The following is a 22107-nucleotide window of genomic DNA, read 5'->3' on the forward strand; positions in this document are numbered from 1 at the left end:
ATAATTTTCTTTTAAAAAAAAAATCAACCTGGAATAGAGGTCAAGTTTCTGATCATAGCCATCTTCCTAACAAGCATCTTGCTCTGTTTCTATTAACTTTTACATTGTGGATTCTGTCATCTTTTCTCTTTCAAACCCAGTTGCTTTGATAAGTGTAACTCTATTCATTGGCAAATGAAATTGTATGTACGTTACAGTGTCGGCCTAACTCAAGAAATACCTAGCAGTCTTGTATAAAAGTCACATCTGTATCATGCTAAATCATGTGTTTCAGTACTGTCCTGACTTAGTGATACTGGATTGGATAAGTCACTTAATCTTTATAGGCATCTGAAGTCCTATCTGTAAAATAGTGTTAATGTCACTTCCCTGTCTCCAAGCTTGCAACTAGCCAGCCTGACGTTTAGCAATAATTGTGAACATTTAATATATGAGATTGGACTTTTCAAGGTAAAAATTTCAGTGCAAACATAAGGTGTTAATAGTCATAAATAGTGAAATAGTATGATTGATTGATTGAAAGGTTCACTTATGGAGAAGCAGCAAGAAAGAGACTGCCATATTGCTGAATGACTAGAGTGATTTGCGTATTTTATCTCAGTTAATCCTCCCAAAAGCCTTATGAGTATTATCCCCCTTAATAAATGAGGAGACAGATGCAGAAAGGACTTTCCCTAAGTTTATACAGCTAGTAAATGGCAGAACCAGAATGAGCACACTGGTACAGCTGAACCCAAAGCCAAGGCTCCCCTCTCCCATAAGCCACTTTCACAGTTAAATGGTGTATGTAAATCATCAAAATCCTTCTCCATTATCTGCAGTCCTAAGCACATGTGATTGTAGTAAAACTGTCTGAGACCTTTCCATTGTCCTTCTGTCCTAGCTGGATTTTACTATACAGACCTCACTTTTCTTGTTGCACTATTTTCATTAAACTTTAAAGGCAAAATATCTTGATTTTTGTCTAAAAGTACTTAAAGGATATAATAGATTACATTACATTTATACAATATGTAAATCCCAGGGGACTTAAACATTGACATTGCTAAAACACTTAAAAGGAAAATCAAATTAAAACAGACTTTACTATGAGTTTGTTCCTTGTTAGCAAACACTTTTAAAACATAATTTTGTACTGCACTTAATGTTTGCCATTTAGCTTCCTATCTATTGTGTTGATAAAATCCACACACTTCCATTTCTAATAGCTATACAGCAATCTGTTTGTGTGGAGTTAATATAATTTGACTCCCTGTTTGGGGGTATATGGGTTGATTCTGCTTTTTTACCATGAAGAATAAAACTTGCGACTGCTTTATTCTCAACAGTAAAGCCAAGATGTACCCATAATCACTTTAAACCAAAATGATGCAAGAAGGCAAGAACTTCTGGTAAATCACCACCCAACATGGAGATGTTAAAGGCTCTTAATGGAAGAATCCAAAGGAAATTCATGCTAAATATATTCCATACAAGCAATATGCTTAAATGAAGAAAAACATGGAAGGTCCCTGACATGAAGTTCCTCTTAAATGTACACTCCCCCTTTATACTCCAAATGCCATTACCAAAAGGTAGATTGATTTAAATTTTCATGTGTCATTGTGCTAGACAACAGTGAATGAAAGAGACAGAGTATCCCAGCTCTCATGGAACATCTAGACTAGTGGGGGATGGGCATTTATTAACAGGTCTCATAAGCATTATTAAAACACTTCAAAGCACAGGCGTATGTGACCTCCATTAAGTTTGTATATTGTACAGTAAAGATGTCAGCCCCTATGGTTGCTCAGATTAACCTACAGGAGTGTGATTAAATTCTAATTCAGGTTTTCTATCCTGATTTTGTGCAGTTTACTAACCTTTCATATTCAAAATTCACAAATATGCTCAATACTAAAGCACCCTGCAGTAGCCAAACTACCAAAGCAGTGGTTATTGTATCTGTTGGAGTTCATGTCATTAGAAGCAAAAAAACATAACCAATAGATCTGACATCTAATGACTAGGTAACATAGCTGAAACGTGGCACACAGGAAGACAAGAAGATATTAGAATTACAAAGCTGGGGAAAGACTTTGAGATTCTTAATTCTTAGCTTGGAGTCCACACCTGTACCTCAGGGACCCCAGAAACTCCCTGAGGTCGAATTGTATCTCTGCCTTTGTTCTTCAGAAAGGCTCTGTTGCTTCCTAACAATTTCTCACAGGAGCCTGTGACCTTAGAAAAGAGATTGGGTCCTTGATCTAATTCCAGAATCCAGAGAAAATGGAAGCTGGCTTTTTGAATTACACAGTAAACGAAGGGCAGAGAATGGCAGGAAGCACTTGTGATATCTGTTTTCTGCCACCCTGGGCTCTAGCCCGGCCCCAGCTACAATTCGCTGAGTTGGCTCTCAGTGTCAAGGTGTCGCAAACCCCTGGCCCTTGCCTCCTATTTGGGGTAAGGAAATCTAGGCTGCAAGCAGGATATATCTTGCAGCCAGGAGACCTTGACCTCAAAGAGAAGAGTCCTGTCTGGGCAGGGAGACAGGCCAGAGAGGCTGTCAACCACAAGGGTGGGTGTGTATCACAGGGAGGTCCTAGGGGGCTAAAACTAGCAGCGAGAGATGTAGTCTGAGCTTGCTAGGTAACCTATCCAAGACATTACCCTGGTCTGAGACTGGTTTTCCGGGTGTGTAGAGATCAAGAGACCACGCCCCTAAACCCGTTTTTTAAAGGTGGGGGCGTGGCTTAGCGAGACCCACGCCCCCAGGGCCGCAGTCACCCTACGTCGTGCGTGACGTCCACCGACGCAGAGCAAGCCGCAGTGAGGTCATCGCCCTCCGCCACCGGGAGCCGACCCTCCACGTCGGGGGCGGGGCCTGAGGCCGAGCTCCAGACTCCCTCTGCCCCGCCCCAGCTGCTCCTCCTCGAGGACCGTCCGGCGCGTCACGTGACGAGTCGGCGGCGCTGGCGGTTGCCGTCAGCTGATTCCCCGGCTTGGTGGCAGTGGCAGCGGCAGCGGCGGCGATGGACTTTCTCCTGGGGAACCCCTTCAGCTCTCCAGTGGGACAGCGCATCGGTGAGTCCCCAGGGCCCCGTGCAGCCCCAACGCAGGGCTTCTCGCCCGGCCGCGGCCCCCCGGAGCGCCTTCAGGTCCCCAGTCACACACCGGAGCGAGGCTGGAAGGGGAACAAGGCTGGCGTGCCTCTCCCCCACTTGGCCCCGCCCATCCTCCCGCCTACTTTGATTGACAAGATTAGCGGCCCATTAGGAAGCCTCACTTTGTGGTGGATGCCTACTGCAGCCAATAAATAAGAGAAGGCGGGTCCCGGCGGCCGCGGCTCAGCCAATGTGCGGCTGCTGGGGTCGCGAGTCCAGGGAGAAAGTTTTGGGGGTTAAAGGGACTGCGTGGTTTTGCAATCCTTGGACCCCTCGGCCGTTTCCCTCGTCGCTTCCCTAGCCTGGGTCGCGCCGCCTGGGCTCTCGCCTCGTCTCCTTACTGGCTCGCCGGGCGTTCCGGACACGGATATCTGAGAAGGGCTGGAAATGCATTCTCCCAGGACCAGGAGACCAGGGCTTTGCGTCTGGTAAGGGGGGGCAGGGAGTCCTGCCTCCCTCAGGCCCAGGCTATACGCTGGAGAACCCGCTCGACGAAGAGGCCAGGCCTTCGAAACCAAAGCCCCAGGGCGTGCCTGCCTTGGCTGCCCTCACCAGCCGGCATCAGGTGGACCGCGTAGAGTCGCAGACCCTGAGCAGGAAGTGAGCTTAGAAGCCACCTCCCGCATTTCTCAGTAGATGGAACGGCCAAGCACTCTGGCCGAAACACAGGCCTGCTCAGAGCCCAGGTCTCATGACTCTTATACCCCCATGTTGACAGGAAACTTAATAGGTTCTGTGACGTTGCTCTCTGTACGGAGGTTTCCTCACCTTTGATTAGGGGATAATAATGGTCCCTACTTCCCTGGGGCTGTTGTGAAGGTTAAACTCGTTAATAAGTGTAAAAGTACTTAGAAGTGCCTGGCACATGGCCAATGCTATATAAAAGGAAGTGGTACTATTTGTCATCATTGTAACTGAGATCCCACTAAGTGAGGATCGGGAATTCCTGGAAATGGCCGGACAGTCCGTCTCATAGGCACTCATTCCTGCCCACCAGTGCAGAGAGGACCCACAGGTCATGGCCCAAACAGCTTACACCTCTTCAGGACAGCCTGGGTGTGCCTGCTTGCATGAAGAAGCCACAGGCAGTACTGTGAAACTCTCCATCTTTTTGATGGTTTTTAGCCTTAAGTCCGCCTGGGAAAATTGGATCTTTTAGACAGGACATTCTTTCCATTCTTACTGTCTTGGAAGCCAAACCTCACTTAAGTCTGTTGACCCAGCTCTGTGTTGAAATCGCCCCTGTAGCCGTTTGTGGCTCTTCTGAGGTTTTGTAATCAAAGCTCTTCAAGAAGGAGCTGGCAGTAGAGAATTTACACACCAGCAAGATCCTGGACCAAAGAGGGGAAGCTGCCCTCTCAGGACCACTGCTCCGCACACCCCCCCCAACCCCGTGTACATACACACACACACCCAGTGAGTCATTGTTTTGAAGCTGAAAAGAGAAGGCAGCTCTTTTCTCATCTTCATTTCTCCAACTGCAGATACCACTGCTTTCATCACAAGCCAAGTCTGAGGCTTCCTACTTTAAAAAAAAAAAAAAAGCAATCACATATTCCTCAGACTTTTCTAGAAAAGCTCATCTAGATTCCGGGATTTAGATGGCCAAACAAAAGAGCTTCTCTTCTTACCCTGAAAGGTTGCCTGTCTTGGACAAGAAATACCCAGTCTGAAGAGCATGCTACTAACTCATAATACCTGAGAGCACAGACCAAGTTTTATAGCTGGAATGGACCCGTCCTTACCCTGCAGCTTTTCCAACCCAGGGCTCTTATCAGAATCCCCTGGAAGACTTGTTAAAACAGCAAAGGCTGGGCCCCACCCCCAGAGCTAGTGACCCTGTTGGTCTGAGGTAGCCCCTGGATTGGAAACCACACGCTGAAAACCTTTGCTCTTAGCCCATCCTCTTCGTTTACCCGGGAAACTGAGGATCAGAGACGAGGAGGGGGAGACTGTGACTCACCCAAGACCCCAGTGAATCAATAGGAAAGCCCAGAGCTCCTGAAATTTGAATCAAAGCTGGAGAGACTCCAAAAGTAGAACTAAATGAAGAATGTCTGTCATTTGAGTTAATGTCTTCAGTATTCTCTCTCTCTCTTTTTTTTTTTAAGATGAAGAGGTGGCAACAGCACTGATTGGCTGTGATTACTAATGACCTTTTGTATTAGCTGCTTATATTTCTGTAAGCTGCAGGGGTGAAATAATCTCTTCTCAAGCCTGCCGACTCCATCCCCTCGTTGAGAGTAGAGCCTGGTACTCTCACCTCAGAACTGGCAGCTCTGAGCACAGTGGGTCCTAATGGTAGTAATCAGGGGTGAGTGTCACTCAACTCATGAAGTCTCTGTCCCCCTACACGCACCCTTTGTGCTTGCTGCTCCTTCTGCCTGCTCCTGTGTGCATCCTTTAAAGCCCCAGGCATCGTCACCTCCTCCCTGAGGCCTTCTCTGACTCCTTCAGACCCAGCCGTTGCCTATGTGCCTTCCCATCACCCTTGCTCCACAGGCTCCCTCACATGGGCTCTGAGCCTCTGCTTCCTCCTGGGTGGAACGGAGGTTATAACAGCACCCACCTCTTAGGACGGTTGTGGAGGAAAGTGAGATGCTCCCTGGAGCGTGTTGTGAGTGTGCGGGAAACATCATCGTTTGTATTATTTCCACCATTGTCACACTAGTAAAGCACCACCCCCTCCTGTTAGTAGTTGTGCAAACGTCTCCCCTGCTAGACTGAACTTCTTACGGGCAGGTGCTGTACCTTACTGAGCCAGATGCTCGGCGCTTAGCCTGGTGCCTGGCACGCAGTAGGAGGGAAGAAAGGAGAAAAGGAAAATAACAGTTTGTGAGCAAGCACCAAATGCCAGGTGCCGCCATGCTGGTATCCCAAGTATTAACCTTTCTGGCCCTGTCGTCAAGCCCAAGTTCTTATGCCCGACGCACAGGGAGTCTAAACAAACCACAACCTTAGAGTTTGGAGCAGAGAAAGGTTTATTGCAAGACTGCTCATGCTCAAAAGACCCAAACTCCCTGGTGGTTTTCAAGGAAGAGTTTTTAAAGGCAAAAATTTAGGGGGAGGGCTGCGGGGTTTGTAACTTTCTTCTGATTGGCTGGTGGGGCGGTAACAGGGTGATGTTCCAGGAATCTCAGTCATCAGCCTTCGGGTTCCAACCAGTCTGGACTCCACGTGCTTGTGCTCAGCCTGAAGTCACCATCCTCCATCTGGGTGGGGGCCCAGCTCCTGTAGAACTCAGAGAGCTGTGTCAGACTGTGGTACAGGGACAGGAGGAGGAGCTGGGACCCTGCTTTATCGCCACACGATTATTTCCTGACTGCTTTTCCCTTTTTTCCGCGTGCCCTCATTCCCTAGTTAGTGACTGTATAAATCTGCCCTTTGGAACTCAGGGAAGGTCTAGGAGGCTGAAGCCTTTTTCCTACACACAAGAAACTGGGGGCACAGAAAGGCTTTTGTAACTGGGAGGGCCCCACAGGGTCCTGCTCTGTTTGAGTCCTCCCTTTTCTTTAATACTCCTCTATCTTTTTTTTTTTTTTTGGTGGGGGAGTTAGTTAGGTTTATTTATTCTTAGAGGAAGTACTGGGAATTGAACCCAGAACCCCATGCATGCTAAGCATGCGCTCTACGACTTGAGCCATACCCTCCCCCCAGTACTCTTCAATCTTGAGGGGAACAGGTACGGGACAAGGAAGGGGATAGAGTTCTGGATAGCAACTCGGCAGAGTAACCTAGTTTTAGGGGGACACGGTTTCAGCCCTACAAGGTTTTGTATTTTTTTCATATCACTAAAATTTAAGTCTGAAGGAAGGTATCACTTCTTAAGGTTTCTCAGCTTAATAGAATCGAGACCCAGACCCAGGTCTCTCTGGCTGCAGAGCCCTGGTCTTGTCCTGCACCCTCATCACACTGCCCCTGGCTGCTCGATGCTTATTTGGAATTTGCAGTAGCCCAGCCCTCCAACATCCACAATTATTGTTCGACCCACGACTAGCTTTTCTGATTATGATGCATATCTGGGTCTGTGCACATTTCCAGGTCACTCATCTGTCAACTGAAGAAAAATGCACAATCTATCAATTCAAAATTATATTTTATCCAGGGACCTTACCGAGGACTGTAACCCGGGGTAGCAGCCTCTCAGATAGCTCTGAGGGACTGTTCCAAAGACTTAAGGAAGAGCCAAGATATATGGGGGGAAAAACCTGTAGTCGAACGGGAAAAGATTACTGCTAACCACAAAAAACAGACATCTCAGGTTAATGATTTTAGTGCTTTTCTCTGTACAGGAAGACGCAAGAGTCTGGGCTTATTGAAATCATTCCATTGATATGCATCTTAACTACCTAGAGCCAGTGTCTTGTTTTTTTCCATCCTGAATTCCCCTCAGGGTGCACTGTGTGGGGGCTGGGGGGCTGCAGTGGCTGAGGGCTTGATGGTCTGTTTACTGAAAGAGCAATGACATGTTTTGTCCACACACCCTCAGCTATTAGCGGGAGATTGTCCCAAGGGCAGCAGTCTGTGGCTGAAAGGATCCCAGACAATGAGCACTAGCTGATATTGACCCAGCCCTCTTCTTCCAAGGATTTTAAAACCTTTCCCAGGTATTCTGTGAGGACAGATCTTACTGTTATAGAGGGATGACAGGAGGCAACCCAAGAACCCCATTTTCCATTTCCGACTGTTGGCTCATCCCTGGCGCTTTGAGCTGCAGACACAACTGACTCTTGAAAGCAGGTTGCCAACAGGAGAGACCGTAAATATGGGCAGCAGGGGACCAGCCCCTGGTAGTTGGGGTGGTGGTAGCTGGATGTGACGGGAGAAGAGCTCAGAGCTGAGACTGAGCCCTGGGGTGGACAGGGGAGGTGAAAGGTCGGGGAGAGTCGCCCTTAACTCTGCAAAAGCCAAGCCTGGGAAGCCACCGGAAGGCATCACGGATGAGAGACCACAGGCATTAGCAGGAGAACACCTGGGCCCTCTGACGTGCCATTTTGGAAACCAAACTGGACACTCAAGCAGTGATGTCAAGGGGTCTTCAGACTGGGAGGCGGGAGAACTGGGTCCAGTTCCAGTTCTGCTAACTGTGTCACAGCCCCCTTTCTGTAACGATGAGGAGCAACTGAGGGGACAGGGGAAGACAGAAGAGGATTGATACTAGAGGGAAGAAAGAGACTGACAGCCGTTGTGGAGGGATGACAGAACTGACCACCGGCCCAGGGACGGGGGCAGGAGTGACATTACATGGAGGGAGCCCAGTGCCAGAACAGACCTCACGCTGGGACTGGCTGCCTCCTTTGGTAGTGGGCTCCCCACCCCTGGAGGTGTGAAGGCAGAGGTCGGAGGGAAGAGGATTCCTGAATGGTTGGCAGGGTTGACTAGACCAGGATTTGCAAACTTTTCCTGTAAAGGGCCAGATAGTGAATATTTTTAGTTTGAGGGGGCCATGAGAGCGGCAGGCAGGCAGACGGTAAGCCAGTGCAAGGGCCCAGCTGTGTTCCTGTCAAGCTTTATTTATGGACACTGAAATTTGAATTTTGTGTGATTTTCACATGTTGTGAAATGTTCTTCTTTGGATTTTTTTTCAACTATTTATAAATGCTTAGCTTGTAGGCCATACCAAAGCAGACTGCATTTGGACGTTACAGTTTGTTGACCTCTGGGCCAGAGGCAGAATGATGGAGGGCATTGTTCTTCAAAGTGGGGTCCCAGAGCACCCCCAGCAGAGATGCTTGAAGATGCTCCAGCCCTGGACCCCATGCGTCAGAATCTCTGCCACTTCCTACTCTGCCCCAGGGAGCCCTCACGTCTTGAAGCTCTGGTTCCTTGACCATAAGTGCTGGTGCCAGGTTAGAACTCAAATCTCTGTCTTGAGAATAACAGGGACTAATGTCTAGAAAAGGCTTCGTGTCAACTGGCTGCATAGCACATAGTAAGGCATCCAGGATGAGCTCCTGAGTCAGACCAGGTGGTCTGAGTCCTAGTTTATCCTTCCCTGCTTTGTTACCTGGAACAAGTTACTTGACCTCTCTGTTCTCCAGTTTCCTGTCTATAAAATAAGGGTAGTAATGGCACGTATCAGTTGGGATTGCTGCGTTGCTGTGTTGGGAGACTGTTGTGTTGCCACATTATGAAGCATTTGGCCTGATGCCTGCCAGACGGCAGTTTTCCATCGTTGTTAGCTGTTGTGATTTTTCCTCAGTGTTATCATCATTGTTGGGGCATAGTCTCAATTTTTGACAGAGCCAAGGTGCCCACCCAGGGCTCTGGCTCCAGTGCAGCCTCTGTCTGGTCTTGGTGTCGCTGGGAGTGAGCAGTTGCTGGCTGGCTGGGTGGCAGCCACATTCACAGATGCGTCAGGTTTCAGGCTGTGGGGTGGAGCCACTTCTCACTTGGGAATTAAAGCCTTTGCCTGACCCTACAGCTGGAGCTGGTGAATAGGTTTTGTTCCCTCACTGAGCTCAAAGAAATAAGAGTAAAGTCCCGGATTTCCGCCCTTTTGGTTTTAGGGGAAAAACAAAAACAAAAACCCTCAGTGTCTTCTGATTAGCTTGGGGCCATCACCCCATGAAAAGCAGGGGGATTCAGGACAAGTTAACTCTTTACCTCCTTACCAAGGAGGTCTCAGTCTAGGCTAGCTCTTTCCAGACTTATGCCCTGCATGTACCGCCTTTAGTTTTATTTTCATAGTGTTTTCCTCTTGTTGGCTCACCTTTTTAAATTTCAGTTTATCCTGTGTAATTATATTCCGAAATCATGGCTTTGATGAGCTGGTTCATGTTTTTGCCTTCTACTCTACATAAAATATGCAGCTCTAAAAACGTCTTTACGTTGGCCCATGAGCCCACCTAACGCTTTCCCAGGTGGTACATTTTGGCCACTCGGACATAAGCAGTCTGAATAGGTCCGAACTTACACTCTGCATCAAAAGATCTGTGTTCAAGTGCCAGCTCCTCCCCTTCCCAGCCTTGTCCCCCAGGCAAGTGACAAAACCTCCCAGGGGCTCTTGCCCCCATGGACATGGGAAACTTGACAATCAGTTGAGCACTGAAGAGTGCCGTGGAGACCAAACATCTGTGCAAGACCCATGGGGAGGACCTGGGCTTTGCTATTGATGGGGAGGGGGAAGAAGGGAAGGAGGGAGCCAGAGAGAAGAGGAGGGAAGAGCCAGCCAGACCGCATGCAGCTGAGACTAGGAAAATTGAAGGACAGATGGAGGTGTCCCCTGTTCCCCTGGAACTTGTTTGCATTGATCGAGGATAAACCTTTGGGGTGGTTAACTTTATGTGTCCAGTTGGCCAGGCCATGGTACCCAGGTATTAAGCCAAACATTATTTTGGATGTTTCTGTGAAGGTACTTTTTAGGTGAAATTAACCTTTAAGTCAGAATTTGAGAAAAGCGATTACCTGGTGTGGGGAGGGGGCTCACCCAATCAGTTGAAGGCATTAATAGAAGAAAGACGGGCCTCTCCAGAAGAGGGAATTCTGCCAGCAGACAACCTCTGGACTTGAGCCACATGTGTTCTCCGAGTCTTCAGCCGGCTGGCCTGCCCTGCAGATTTTGAACTTGCCAAGCCTCCATAATAGCATAAGCAATTCCTTAAATCTCGTGATAGATAAATAGAAAGATAGGTAGATGTGTCAGTAACATCTTTGAATAGGTCAGAGCTTAGACTCTGCATCAGAAGATCAGGGTTCAAGTGCCAGCTCCTCGCCTTCCCAGCTTTTTCTTCCCCTAACTCACAGATGTTGGGGGAAGAAGAAGAGAATGTCATACACACCTTGGGCAGCCACTTCAAGCCTCTGCTGTCACAGCCTTGCTCCTTCTTACCTGGATAGTTTTTTAAAACCCTCCTTCATCTAGAGGATAGGGCTATAGCTCAGTGGTAAAGTGTGTACTTAGCATGCATGAGGTCCTGGGTTCAATCCCCAATACCTCCATTTTTAAAAAATAATAATAGTAATAATTTTTAAAACTACCACTTTTCCCATCCATGGGATAGACATCAATATTCACTGAAGCATTATCGAATACCTGCACGATCAAAATTAATTAAATTTTCTCTCTGCTAAATTATTATCTTTCTTAAATTCATGTAGAAATATAAGTAGCAAGTAAAACTTTTAAAGAAAAAAAATTTTAAAGCCCTCCTTCATCTAACTGAAATTTTCTTCAGTTAGGTGCTATAATTAGTTACATCAACTTTAAAATTGGGGGTTGCAGAAGTTATGCCTTCTGTAAGGTATTTTAGAGTTCCTCTGTGGTTACAAAATGGCAGGGGAGAGGCAGCCAGGGTTTTGAGGAAGGATGGCTTAGCCACTCAGGAAACTGATGGAACTTTCCATGCTGGTTCTGGAAAGAGCTTTTCATTTGGAAAGTAGGCTTCAAGACAGTTTGCTAACTGGAAAGAAAAAAAATGGCTTCTACATGTATGTGATTTAAAAATCTATTTTATGGGAATGAATGCTTGAAGTTTTCAAACAATGAATTTGGGGTTGATATTTTTATAGTTGGCAGTGTTTGTGTTGGTGCTGGCTGTTGGGCTCAGTGGGACACAGAGCTCGTGACGTGCATCCTCCCATTTCTTCCTCACACAGCCCTAGAAGGTGAGCACTTTAGTTATTTCTGTTCTGCAGGAGAGGAACTATGGCACAGAGAGGTTAAGGAATTCTCTCAGGGTCACACAGCTAGTGAGTACTCAAGTCAGGACTTAAACTAGGATTTGTCTGTGTCCAGATCCCACCCTTTTAACTTTTCCACCTCATTGCTTCCCCTTAGAATCGAAAGGGACCTGCCAGGTTTCCTTTGAGCACCTGGCACCGGGCTGCACTCAGGGTCCATCTAGGGACAAGTTTGTTCATCATAGTTCTTTCTGTCCTCCTCGCAGACACACATCTTTAGCATATTGGTTGCCTCCTGCTGCTTATCCCTGACCTGACAGAAAGCACAGGTGAAGCCATCCTGTTATCAGGAGAGCACAACCTTCCCCAGGAGCCACTGGGAAGAGAATTCCGCTTGTGTCTCAGTGGCCAGAACTGAGTCACAGGGCCTCTTCCGGCTACAAGGAAGCCAAGAAAAGCTAAACAGTGTGGGCTGGTGGAGAGCTGTCTTTCACAGCCACAGACTGCTACAGTCCGCTTCAGCCAGAAGAGTTAATAAGTACCTAATGTAGTCACAGGGTGAGTTAACACGAATACCACATCCAGCGTGGGCAGGTGAGTGAGTTCGCACACTGCGTTTCCAGGAGGACAGCACAGCTGGCCTGTGTCCCAAGGGGATCGATGGGAGCGGTGAAGGCTCCAGAGGTCACGGCCAGGGTGGAGTGGTCATAGGAACTGAGGAAGGTAGCATGGAGGTGAGATTAAGGAGGGACTTGACACTTAAAAAAAAATAGGTCATAGGACTGCTGAATGGAAGGAAAATTAGGGTTTCTACGCAACCGCTCCTTAGGGATCAATAAAAGCCAAAGGGTGGGAATATTTTATTTAAATTAACGTGCTCTAGGATTTATTGTCTTCATGCATTTGGTGTCATTCCTCATTCAGTCATTCATCAAACCCGTACTGCAGGTTTATCTCAGACCGGGTCCTGTCTGGAGTAGAGAATTCAGTGACTCATGAGCCATAATCTCCACCCTGGCATTCACAGCCTAATGGGAGAGACAGAGAATAGAGAAATAAATACCAAGGAGTTATTTTAACAACTCCACTAAACAGAGCTTATAGTTGTGGTCTGCACAAAATGCTGTCACAGGGAGACTTGACCTTGGGCTGGGTTCAGGAGCATGGGTCACAGGAGGGAGACGGCGAGGAGCATGTTGGTGGAAGGTCAGACTCGCTCACAAGCACAGAGGCCTGAGGGAGTAGAACAGTGGGGGCGAGGGGTGGGGGGGATCCTGGGAGAAGGCACTTGGTGGGAAGAGGAAGTAGGAAGAAGGCCGGGTCTCCAAGCCACATCCTGCCACCGGGCTTCGGGATACGTTGGCTGCAAGTGACAGATGGGAGACCAGCCAACACAGCTGAGCCTGCCCCATGCACTGGACTCACCTGGCAAGAAGTCTGAAGGTCGGCGGTTTCAGGGTTGCTGTGACAGCTCAGCAATGCCTTTCGACACAAGGCTCTTTCTTTCTCTGTCCTAAACGTGCTGGCTTTGTGTCCTGAGCGTGTAGCCTCCTGCACTCAAGCTCCCAGCACCAATTTCCCACGCTGACTCCTAGAAGACAGGAAGGAAGGAGACGGGGAGAAAAGGCTCCCCCTCCCCACTGCTGCCCTGCAGACACCCCGTGCTCCCCAGGGGTCAGGGCTGGGCGCTGGGTTGGGGCCACTGCTTTGGTCGGGGACGAGGCTGTGGGGCAGCCTAGGGGTTGTCTGTGCCTGATTCCCTCTATCTGGCTTTGAGGAGTGGTCTGCCGGGCCATGGGCATTGTCCCCCTCTGGATCCTCAGCCTCCCATGGGCTCCTGGATCTTTCCCGGTCTCAGCACTGCCTTTTCTCCCTCCTTCAGGTCTCTTCTCCCCAGTCCTTTAGACTAACCCTCTAGCCCCTCTCCTCCCTGTCATCCCTTATGGTTCATCACTGCACCATTTACTGTGCACATGCCCTTCCCCCGCCAGGAGCATCCCTGCTCATCTTCCCCAGCCTGGCAGCTCATGCTCTGTGCTCAGCTCAGATGGCACCTCTTCACTGGAAACTTCCCGGGTTCCCCTGCTGGGGCTCTCCCCCTGCTCTCGCCCCCCCCCCAGTGCCCTGGACTGACCTCAGTCACATCACTTGTCATTTTGCACTAAAAATGTCTGTCCAGTTCCTCTCCCTGACTGCTGTGAGACCCCCTCAAGGGTAGGGACTCTGTTCTTCATCTTTGTCTGTCTCGCACCTGGCACCTGGCACCGGGCTGGACAAATAGCTGCTCAGACAGGGTGGTGGGAGGGCAGAGCGGTGGGTGGGAGAGACTGGGTGGGCAGGAAGGGGGCGTCTGGAGGGCAGCTAGAGGAGAGGGCAGATGGGATGAAGGGGCACTGGGCAGGGGATGGAGGTAGGTGGTGGGGAGGGAGGGGCGGGGAACAGAGATAGGTGTTACTTAGAGCAGATTCCAAACAGCTTACCATTTCACTGATGAATATTTCAGTGTGTCTCTTAAAGGTATGGAATAGGATTTTTATTTAAAAACACACAACCAAGCCATAATCACAAGGCCACTGCACACTTTTAAAAGTATGCAGATGTTGTTTTTTCAAGCCTGAAAAACAGTGAAGACTAAAAGGAAAGCTCCCCAAAGGTTCGCTGTGGTTCCTTTGGGTGATGGCTGGTAGGTGGCCTTCACACTGGAAAGACGGCATTCCGTAAGTGTGGTCTAAAGAGAAGACGGCTGTGGGTGCCCTGGCGGGGGTACCGGCCAGAGGAGGAGGATCTCAAAAGAGGGCCTGTGGCAGCCACCCAGAGCTGACGCGTCGTGTCACTGCTTGCTTTATTGTAGCAACTGACTGCCGTTCTCTCCCTGTCACCCAGGTAGGTGAGCCCTGGTCACAGTCGAGGTGGGACTAGGGCTGCTACTGAACTTGGCCTTTAAGACAGATCCTTACTATTTATAAACCATATTTTATTGAATCTAGAAGGAGAAAAACTGCCAGCTGAGCTCTGACAGGTCACTGTTTGGAAGAAACATCCCAGCATCAGAGGGAGGGGCTCAAGAACGAACAGGGAGCTTAGGGTCAGTGAAACACGAGGAATGGTACCCAGGGTGGGGTGGGGACAGGTACTCAGCCCTCAGCTGGAGCGGCAAGGTGGCCTGGAGGCTCAGTCAGTCCTTCCACAAACATTGGACAAACCTCTACTCTGTCCCACCAGAGGGCAGGCCCCGGTGAGACATCTGTCCCCTGGAAGCAGGTGAGGGGCGGAGCAGAGTGCCAGCACTCTGGACCAGAGGCCCGCCAGGCCTGGCTTTGCATCCCCACTCCTGCACTTATGGGTGTGGGTGTCAGCTGTCCCCACATGTGGTGGGAACTGCAGGGCGGTGACAAAAGCTGAGGTACGCAGAGTGTCCAGCATAGGCTGACACTCCGTGAATGCCGGTCACTGCATCACTGTTACCTATGATGACACTGCCGGGTGCAGGGTGAGGGCTGACACAGTTTGCCCAGTTGGAGGCAACACTGCAGGGCTGGCACTAGGCGGGTAGGGCCTTAAAAGTCTTCCCCATGAGCACATCCAAATCTCACACCCCTCGTACTGTCTCAGCACTTGCCCTTTTCTGCCGGAGCATTTTTGCCTTTGTGGTGTCCTGTAGTCCTACACTGGACTGTAGGCTTCCTGAAGGCAGGGCCTGGTCAGTTTTGCTCATTGATGTCTCCCGGGGCCTGGGTGACACGTGTTGAGAATGTTTCGGAGGAACTGAACTTAGTGGTTAAGAGTACAGATTGGGGAACTAGACCACTTTGGGTTCAAATCCCTGAAGCATACAAGCTGTGTGATGATGGGCAAGCCACTGACCTCTCTGTGCCCCTCAGTTTTTCCATCCTCCGCCTTAGGGGCTGGGTGAGGGCTGACTGAGCTGGTGTGAAGTGCCGAGCCCCGTGATTGTTGCGAACTGGGAGCACAGTGAGTCAGGGTCGTGGTGGTCATCTCGTAGTCGCCTGTGAAGCGGTGCCTGCCTGCAGGGAAGCAAAGGGTCCCAGGCAGAAGCCCAGGCGTGTGGAAGAACAAGGCCCACGGGGGGAGGGAGGAGAGTACAGCTGATCGGGGCTGAGCTCAGCCCCCAGCGTCCCTCTCAGGCACTGGCGGGGGTCATGGACAACATTTAGACAGAGAAAAGCACTGGCTGGGTTTATGTTGGAAGAGGAACATGTGGAGGTGATGGTCCAGGCCTGGAGGAAGCAGCAGGGCCTGAATCACCAGAGCTGTCGCTGTGCTGATGGAGTCAGGGCAACTGACACACAGAGTCAAGTAGCTGGAACCCTCAGGACTTGGTGACTGATCATGCAGAGTGGTGGGGAGACGGCTCTAGGCTGCTGCCCTCCGGGCTGACCTGGGCAGGAGGTGGTCGATGCGGCTCGCATCCATCATCTGACCGTAGGGGTCCCCTGAGCACCTGCAGAGATGGCCTCCTGCAAAGGAGGGCTTCCCCTCTGGCCGAGAGGCTGGCCAGATATTCAGGGTCCCCCAAGGACAAAGAGGCTGACACCAGGGGCCTGGAGCTGGAAGGCCACTCTCCAGCCACTCTCTCCTGCTCTCAGCCCAAGTCACAGTCATGGTACTTAGCAGTTACCCATCACTGCTCTTTATCTGACACTGTATATGTGACATCGGGCTGCAAAGTCCCAAGGCCTGTGAGGGAGGCAGTCTTCCCCTGGTTTCATGGATGAGGAAACCGAGACTCAGAGGCTCGGATCCTTGTCCATGGTCTCTGAGTTCAGAGGTGGGGCCAGACTCACTCACTCCAAAGCTATGCCTCTGCCCAGCCTGGCTGTGCCTACCCCAGCCCCACACCAAGAAGACAGACAGACGGGCGCCCAGCAAACCCATCCGCCGCCTGCCAGCCCTGGATGACAGCAAGCAGTTTGCAGGGCCTGGCTTCTCAGGAGCTGGAGACAAGGACAGAGCTGTCACAGGGCCCGCAAAAGTTATCGCCAGCAGCCCAGAGCTCGAGAAGCCAGCTGTCATTCTTTTGGAACTGGTAACCATTGTCAGGGTTTTTATTCCCTCTTCTTAAAATAGCCAGCTGAGTTCCTTTTGCGGTTAAAAACAAAAACAAAACACATACCCCCGGATTCCTGTGGGTTTAAATTTCTGCCCTTAATGGAGCACCCCACCCCTTGGATGTCTTTATTAAGGAAGTCTCAGAACGCTCCCCAGACCTGCAGGGAGAGGCCGCGGGCGCACCTCTTCTGCTGGGATTGCTCAGACAGCTCTCTTCTCTCTCCTACCTCTTCCTTCTTTTCCTCTCCCCCTTCTTGTTTAGAATGACAGAAGCTCCCTCTTTTCCCCCACTCCTGCCAAAAAAACTCCATCCTCTGAATGGCTCCACCCACGGCCGGCACACAGGACTAAAGAACTTGCCAGCTGTGCTCAGGCTGGCATCAGACTAGCGCACCCGGGGTCCTTACACATCCACATTGTTTCCTTGGGATGGCTTTTCTCTTACTTACCAGTCTCCCCGCTGCCCCCCTAACAGCTGCTTGCCTTTCCAAAGCAACCACGATCCCTTCTAAAACCTTGACACTCTCTCTCCCAAGAGAAGGGAGGTGCCCATCGCTTTCCAGCAGTCACTGGGGGAATTATAAGGGGATCCGATGAGGGAACCTCGGAGAGGCCTGCTGGTGGAGTCAGGGGTCCAGGAGGGGGCAGGCGGCCTGAGTGGTTCAGGAGGACCCTTACGGGACAGCAGAGCTCCCTGACTCCTGATTAGGGACGGGGCAGTGGCATCAGTGACCACCCCTCCCTTACTACCACGTGACCTCTCCGTGCCTCAGTGTCCTCACTCGTTACATGAGGACAACAGTGTACACCTTACAGGTGTGAGGATTGAGTCACCTTCTTTATATAAACAGCTCGTGGTGCTTGGTGCTACCTAGTCTATAACTTGGGAAGTTAAAATATTACCGCTGTGGAAGGGCCTGCAGGCCCGGCTCGGGGGCTGGGGAGGCCTCGCAGGGTTTGGGCACAGAAGGGACATTGCCACTTTCAAGTTTCAGGAAGTTCACTCCGAGTCAGCATGGAGGATGGATAGGGGAGCGAGGCAATAGGAGCTGAGGCCGTGACTGACGAGGGAGAGGATGTGGCCTGGCTGGGGCAGTGGCTGAGGGCAGGGCAGGAGGGGAACAGGGAGAATGGAGTGTCAGGAGCTGGAATTGGCAGGACTTGGACTTGGGGGCCCAAGAGAGGTATTCAGGAGTCAGGTTGACTAGTCTTTCTGGCCCGTGTGACCGTTGGTCACCAGGACCTGGCTTCTGAAGGAGGAGCAGTTCTGTGTCGTTGAGGAGCCAGTGTTCCCCCAGACCCTCCACAGTAGGACATGGCCCCCTGCACTTGGAGGGACCCTTGTCCAGCTCTCTTTGGTTCAGGAGGTGTGTGAGTGCCCAGGGGTGGGGGGTGTGACACAGAGAAGCCGCACCCAGGACGTAACTGTGGGCTGAGCGAGTCCATCTTGCAAACCCTTCTAGAGGGAGCCCCCCCCATCCCCTCCCGCAGCCGTCATCAAGGGAGCAAAGCAGCCCTCCCTGTTGCCGGGTCCCCACTCGGTTGCCTCCGCTGCCTGGCGTGTGTCCTGGGCCACCCTGGCATCCATCTGACCGCAGGACCCAAGGGGGACCCAGGGTGGAACTGAAGTCAGGCCAATTTCAAAGGCAAGGTCACAAGAGCTACCGCTTTAGGGAGCCGACTGTGCCGGACTAGCCCAGGCGCTGCTTGACAAGATGAGTCTGCCTGCCTGGCTAGAAGAGGGCCCTGCCCAGTCACGGACTCTGCCCTCTCTGTCCTGCTGGGTCTGGCTCAGAGCTCCACCTCTTTGGGCTTCAGAGGGCAGGGACCATGTCTGTCCACATCGCATCTCCAGTGCCTAGAGCAGGCCTAGCACAACGGTAGCTGTGTGACACATGAGGGGTCACCAGCCCTCACGTGGAATCACACTCCCCACGTGCCTGGTCCACGGGGCTCCAGGGAAAGGACACACAGCTGACGGCACTGTGCCAGCAGGTGCACTGAGGCCACAGGTGTGTGAGCTCCCCACCCCTGGGGCCAGGGTCTGAAGCCCAGGACACAGCTGTGATGGAGGGGACTTGGATAGTGCCCTGCATCAGGACCCCAAGGGTCTCACTCCTGAGCCCTAAATGCAAGTCAAGTCCTGTCTCGTCGCACAGTTCCACCAATGGTAAAAATGTACGCGTGTGCCTGACTTACATGCAGGGTAACTAATGTGTGGGACAGAATGTTGCCCGAGAAAAGCAGGGTACGAAATTATCTCTGTGCGCCCTGCTGGAATTCGTTTTAAAGTCAAGTCTGCGTAAGGAGAGACTCTAGAAGGTGCAGAGATAAGCGAAGACGGACGGAGTGAATGTAGGGACAGCCCTGTGATTTTAAAGACCGTTTCTGAATGTCCTCACGTGTTCTGTTCTGTGTTCACCACTCATCCACCACCTCTCACACTGGAGCACACAGAAGGTGGCCAGCGGGTCCCTACACTGAGCGGACCTTCAACAAAGGGTCACCGACCGTGGCCTCGACAGGGCTCAGGAGTCTTGTCGCTGACTCCTGGCCGGGAGACCTCACCCTAAGAATCGGCTCAGCCTGAACTCAATAGAGATGACGGCTGCCCAGCATTGTGAATGTACTAAATGCCACTGAACGTATGCTTCATAATGATTAATTTTCTGTTGTGTGACTTTCACCTCAGCTGAAAAAAAACCCACCACCACTTACTGAGCACCTGTTTTCTGTCTGCAGAGAGGCTGGCTTGAAGGGGAAGGCCATGGCCAGATCTCCCATCGGTAACAAGTCAGGATTTAAACTACCCCATGTCCTTTGCCTCATAGGTGGGGAATGTCTCCGGGAGATTTGAGAGAAACGGGTTGTAGAGGGGCCTCTAGGAAGGGGAGCTGAGGGCAGGGGAGGCAGGTAGGTTTACTCTCCCTTCTATGCCTCTGTGGAACTTTGAACATTTTGAACCATGTGAACGTCAGAAGATAATAAAAGTCAAGAAGGAACATTTACTTTTAAATACAAAACAAAAACTGTCTCTGTATTGTCATGTCAAAAACAAGCTCTCTGAGGCCAGGCCCCTTAATTCTTATCCCCACTCATCTGATTGGTACACTGAGCTGCGGCTTCCTCTCCTGCCTCCAGTAGCCACCATAAGAATTAAGTGACAAAATGGGACGATGAAGGTAACACTGTTTGCACAGCACCTGGCCCATCTTGGGTACCCAGAAAGCATCCATCATCCTCCCCAGCTCCCTCTCCTCCACCTCGCTCTCTGAGTTTTGTCCATCTGGGACCCCCACACACCCTGGTGACCTGTGGTTTCTCCTCCTCAGAGAAAGCTACTGATGGCTCCCTGCAGAGCGAGGACTGGGCACTCAACATGGAGATCTGTGACATCATCAACGAGACTGAGGAAGGGTGAGGACCTTGAGGGAGAGGCTAGGGTGCAAGGATGGGGAGGGGGCCCACTGCAACATGGTTTAAACACTTTGGAACTGTGATACAGTCCGACCATCTCATGATGATGAGAGATGCCCAGTGTGCAGCCGTCCAGCTGGCTCACGGGGGCCACCAGCCCACACAGCCTCTCACGGCAGCAGCGTAGCCAACCGGCTCTCCCTAGGATGTCACCTGAGCGGCATCTTATAGGACAAGGCCAGCGGGCGACTCTTAGAATAAGGAGATGACCCCAGCCCCATTCTGCATGCTGCAGACTTGGAATGTGCCTCAGGGACTCCTAGCTTTCCCAATGAGCAGAAACAGACTTTGTTTCCTTAAGGTTTGAAACCAGCCAGGAGGGTCGGGGATCACAGGGAAGGCAGTGAAGGGCAGGCAGAACTGAGAGCTGATCCCAGCCTTTGCCAAGCATTTCTGGCGCATGGGGCATGGCATCCTGCTCGGGGTCAGGGAGCCTGCCGAGGCCTGGGGAGGTGGGGGAATGTTGTAGTCCTGGCTCCTGGTCTCTGACTAGTGTCGCTGACCAGCGCTGTGACCTTGGGCAAATCACTTTACCTCCCCAGGTCTTTGTCCTCAAAGGCAAAGCTCCTTTCAGTCCTTCCAGCAATCTGTCCAAGGCCCTGCGGGGAGCAGAGAAGGGGTTCAGGGTCACTGTCCTTCTCAGGAAAAACCAAGGAAGGCTTGGGAGGTGGGTGACGACCACAGCCAGCGAGAGGAACAACCAGATGAGGCCTCTGTTCTGGAAGAATCAGGATCAGCGGTTGGGGCGGGACCCCAGTTCTCCCCGTGCCTTTCATTGGGACTGTCCAGTGGCCCTGCAAGGGCTCCTCAGCCATGAGGTGCTTTGTGGAGGGAGCAGTGGGGAACACCCCGGTCAGAGCATTAGGAGGCTGTGGGCGTCTGAGGCCCACGGTCAAGGCCAATCAGGAGAGTGAGTGGCTGCCGGCACCTTCCAGGGTCCCCAGTGATGTGCCGTGGGCTTGCCGAGGCACTGGTGGGGGACATATGCTCCTAAGAGTGGGAGTGGGAGAAGTGGGCAGGTGGCAGGGCCACCAAGAGAGAAGACTGAGGCAGAAAACCTCAAAAAGCCTCTGGAAAGGCCTGGGGGCTTCATGAACGTTGGGACTGAAAGTTACTGCTGTGGCCTCGGAGAAGCCAGTCCCCACCTCCTAGTCCCCAGGTTAGATTTGCTCAGGTGCGAGCTGTTGATTTGAGCACCTCCTGTGCCCCAGGCTCTGCCTGAGGCCCTGGGGACCCAGTGGGGAGGCCAGCAGGTGTGACCCTTGACCTCATCAAGCTTGTCTGCTCCTGCCTTGGGCTGTGGCCTCCTTGTCATGCGCTTTGTGCTCCTGGCAGAGTACTAGATACACAGTAGGCCCACAGCAGTGGCACACAAGCCAGAACTTCTGATCGCAAGGCCGTGCCCTTTCTCTGGGCCACTCTGCGAGAAGTGGAAACAAGTCCCTTCAGAGAGCTGACGTGGCCTCAGGTGAGCCAGGAACAGAAGCCAGCTTCCCCGAGATGGAGCCCAGAGGGCCAGGGGCCGCCCCAGGGCATTGGGTTGAAAGCTGCCCTCACACGTCTGGGGCCCACCCCGTCAGGCGCCTTGGTCCCTCGCCCGTGTGTCATCTCCATCACAGCCACCCGACTCGGGTCTGTTCCCAGAAAGCCTTGTCTGCTGCCTTCACTCATGTTGGGGGGCCCACATTAGGGCTCCTGACTCTCTTGACTCGCCCTTGATGGATTTGGCCCTGACAGACAGACAGACACCCAGCAGACGGCAGGACAGGCCTCACCTGCCACCTACCAGACCAGA

General features: G+C 51.4%; 1 protein-coding gene across 5 annotated transcripts in view; it reads left to right on the top strand.

The window, feature by feature from the left end:
- The first annotated feature begins 2574 nt into the window (after positions 1-2574).
- TOM1 (target of myb1 membrane trafficking protein) overlaps positions 2575-22107 on the top strand; it is a 39598-nt gene continuing 20065 nt past the window's right edge. For all 5 annotated transcript variants that reach the window (XM_015241570.3, XM_031683345.2, XM_006207026.4 and 2 more), the window contains exons 1-2: positions 2575-3063; positions 20168-20252. In XM_015241570.3, the coding sequence (XP_015097056.2) occupies positions 3012-3063; positions 20168-20252 (137 nt within the window). In that variant the 5' untranslated portion in view covers positions 2575-3011. The remainder of the gene's footprint in view (positions 3064-20167; positions 20253-22107) is intronic.

The sequence above is a fragment of the Vicugna pacos genome, chromosome 12 (assembly GCF_048564905.1).
Source record: "Vicugna pacos chromosome 12, VicPac4, whole genome shotgun sequence".
Taxonomy (NCBI): Eukaryota; Metazoa; Chordata; class Mammalia; order Artiodactyla; family Camelidae; genus Vicugna; species Vicugna pacos.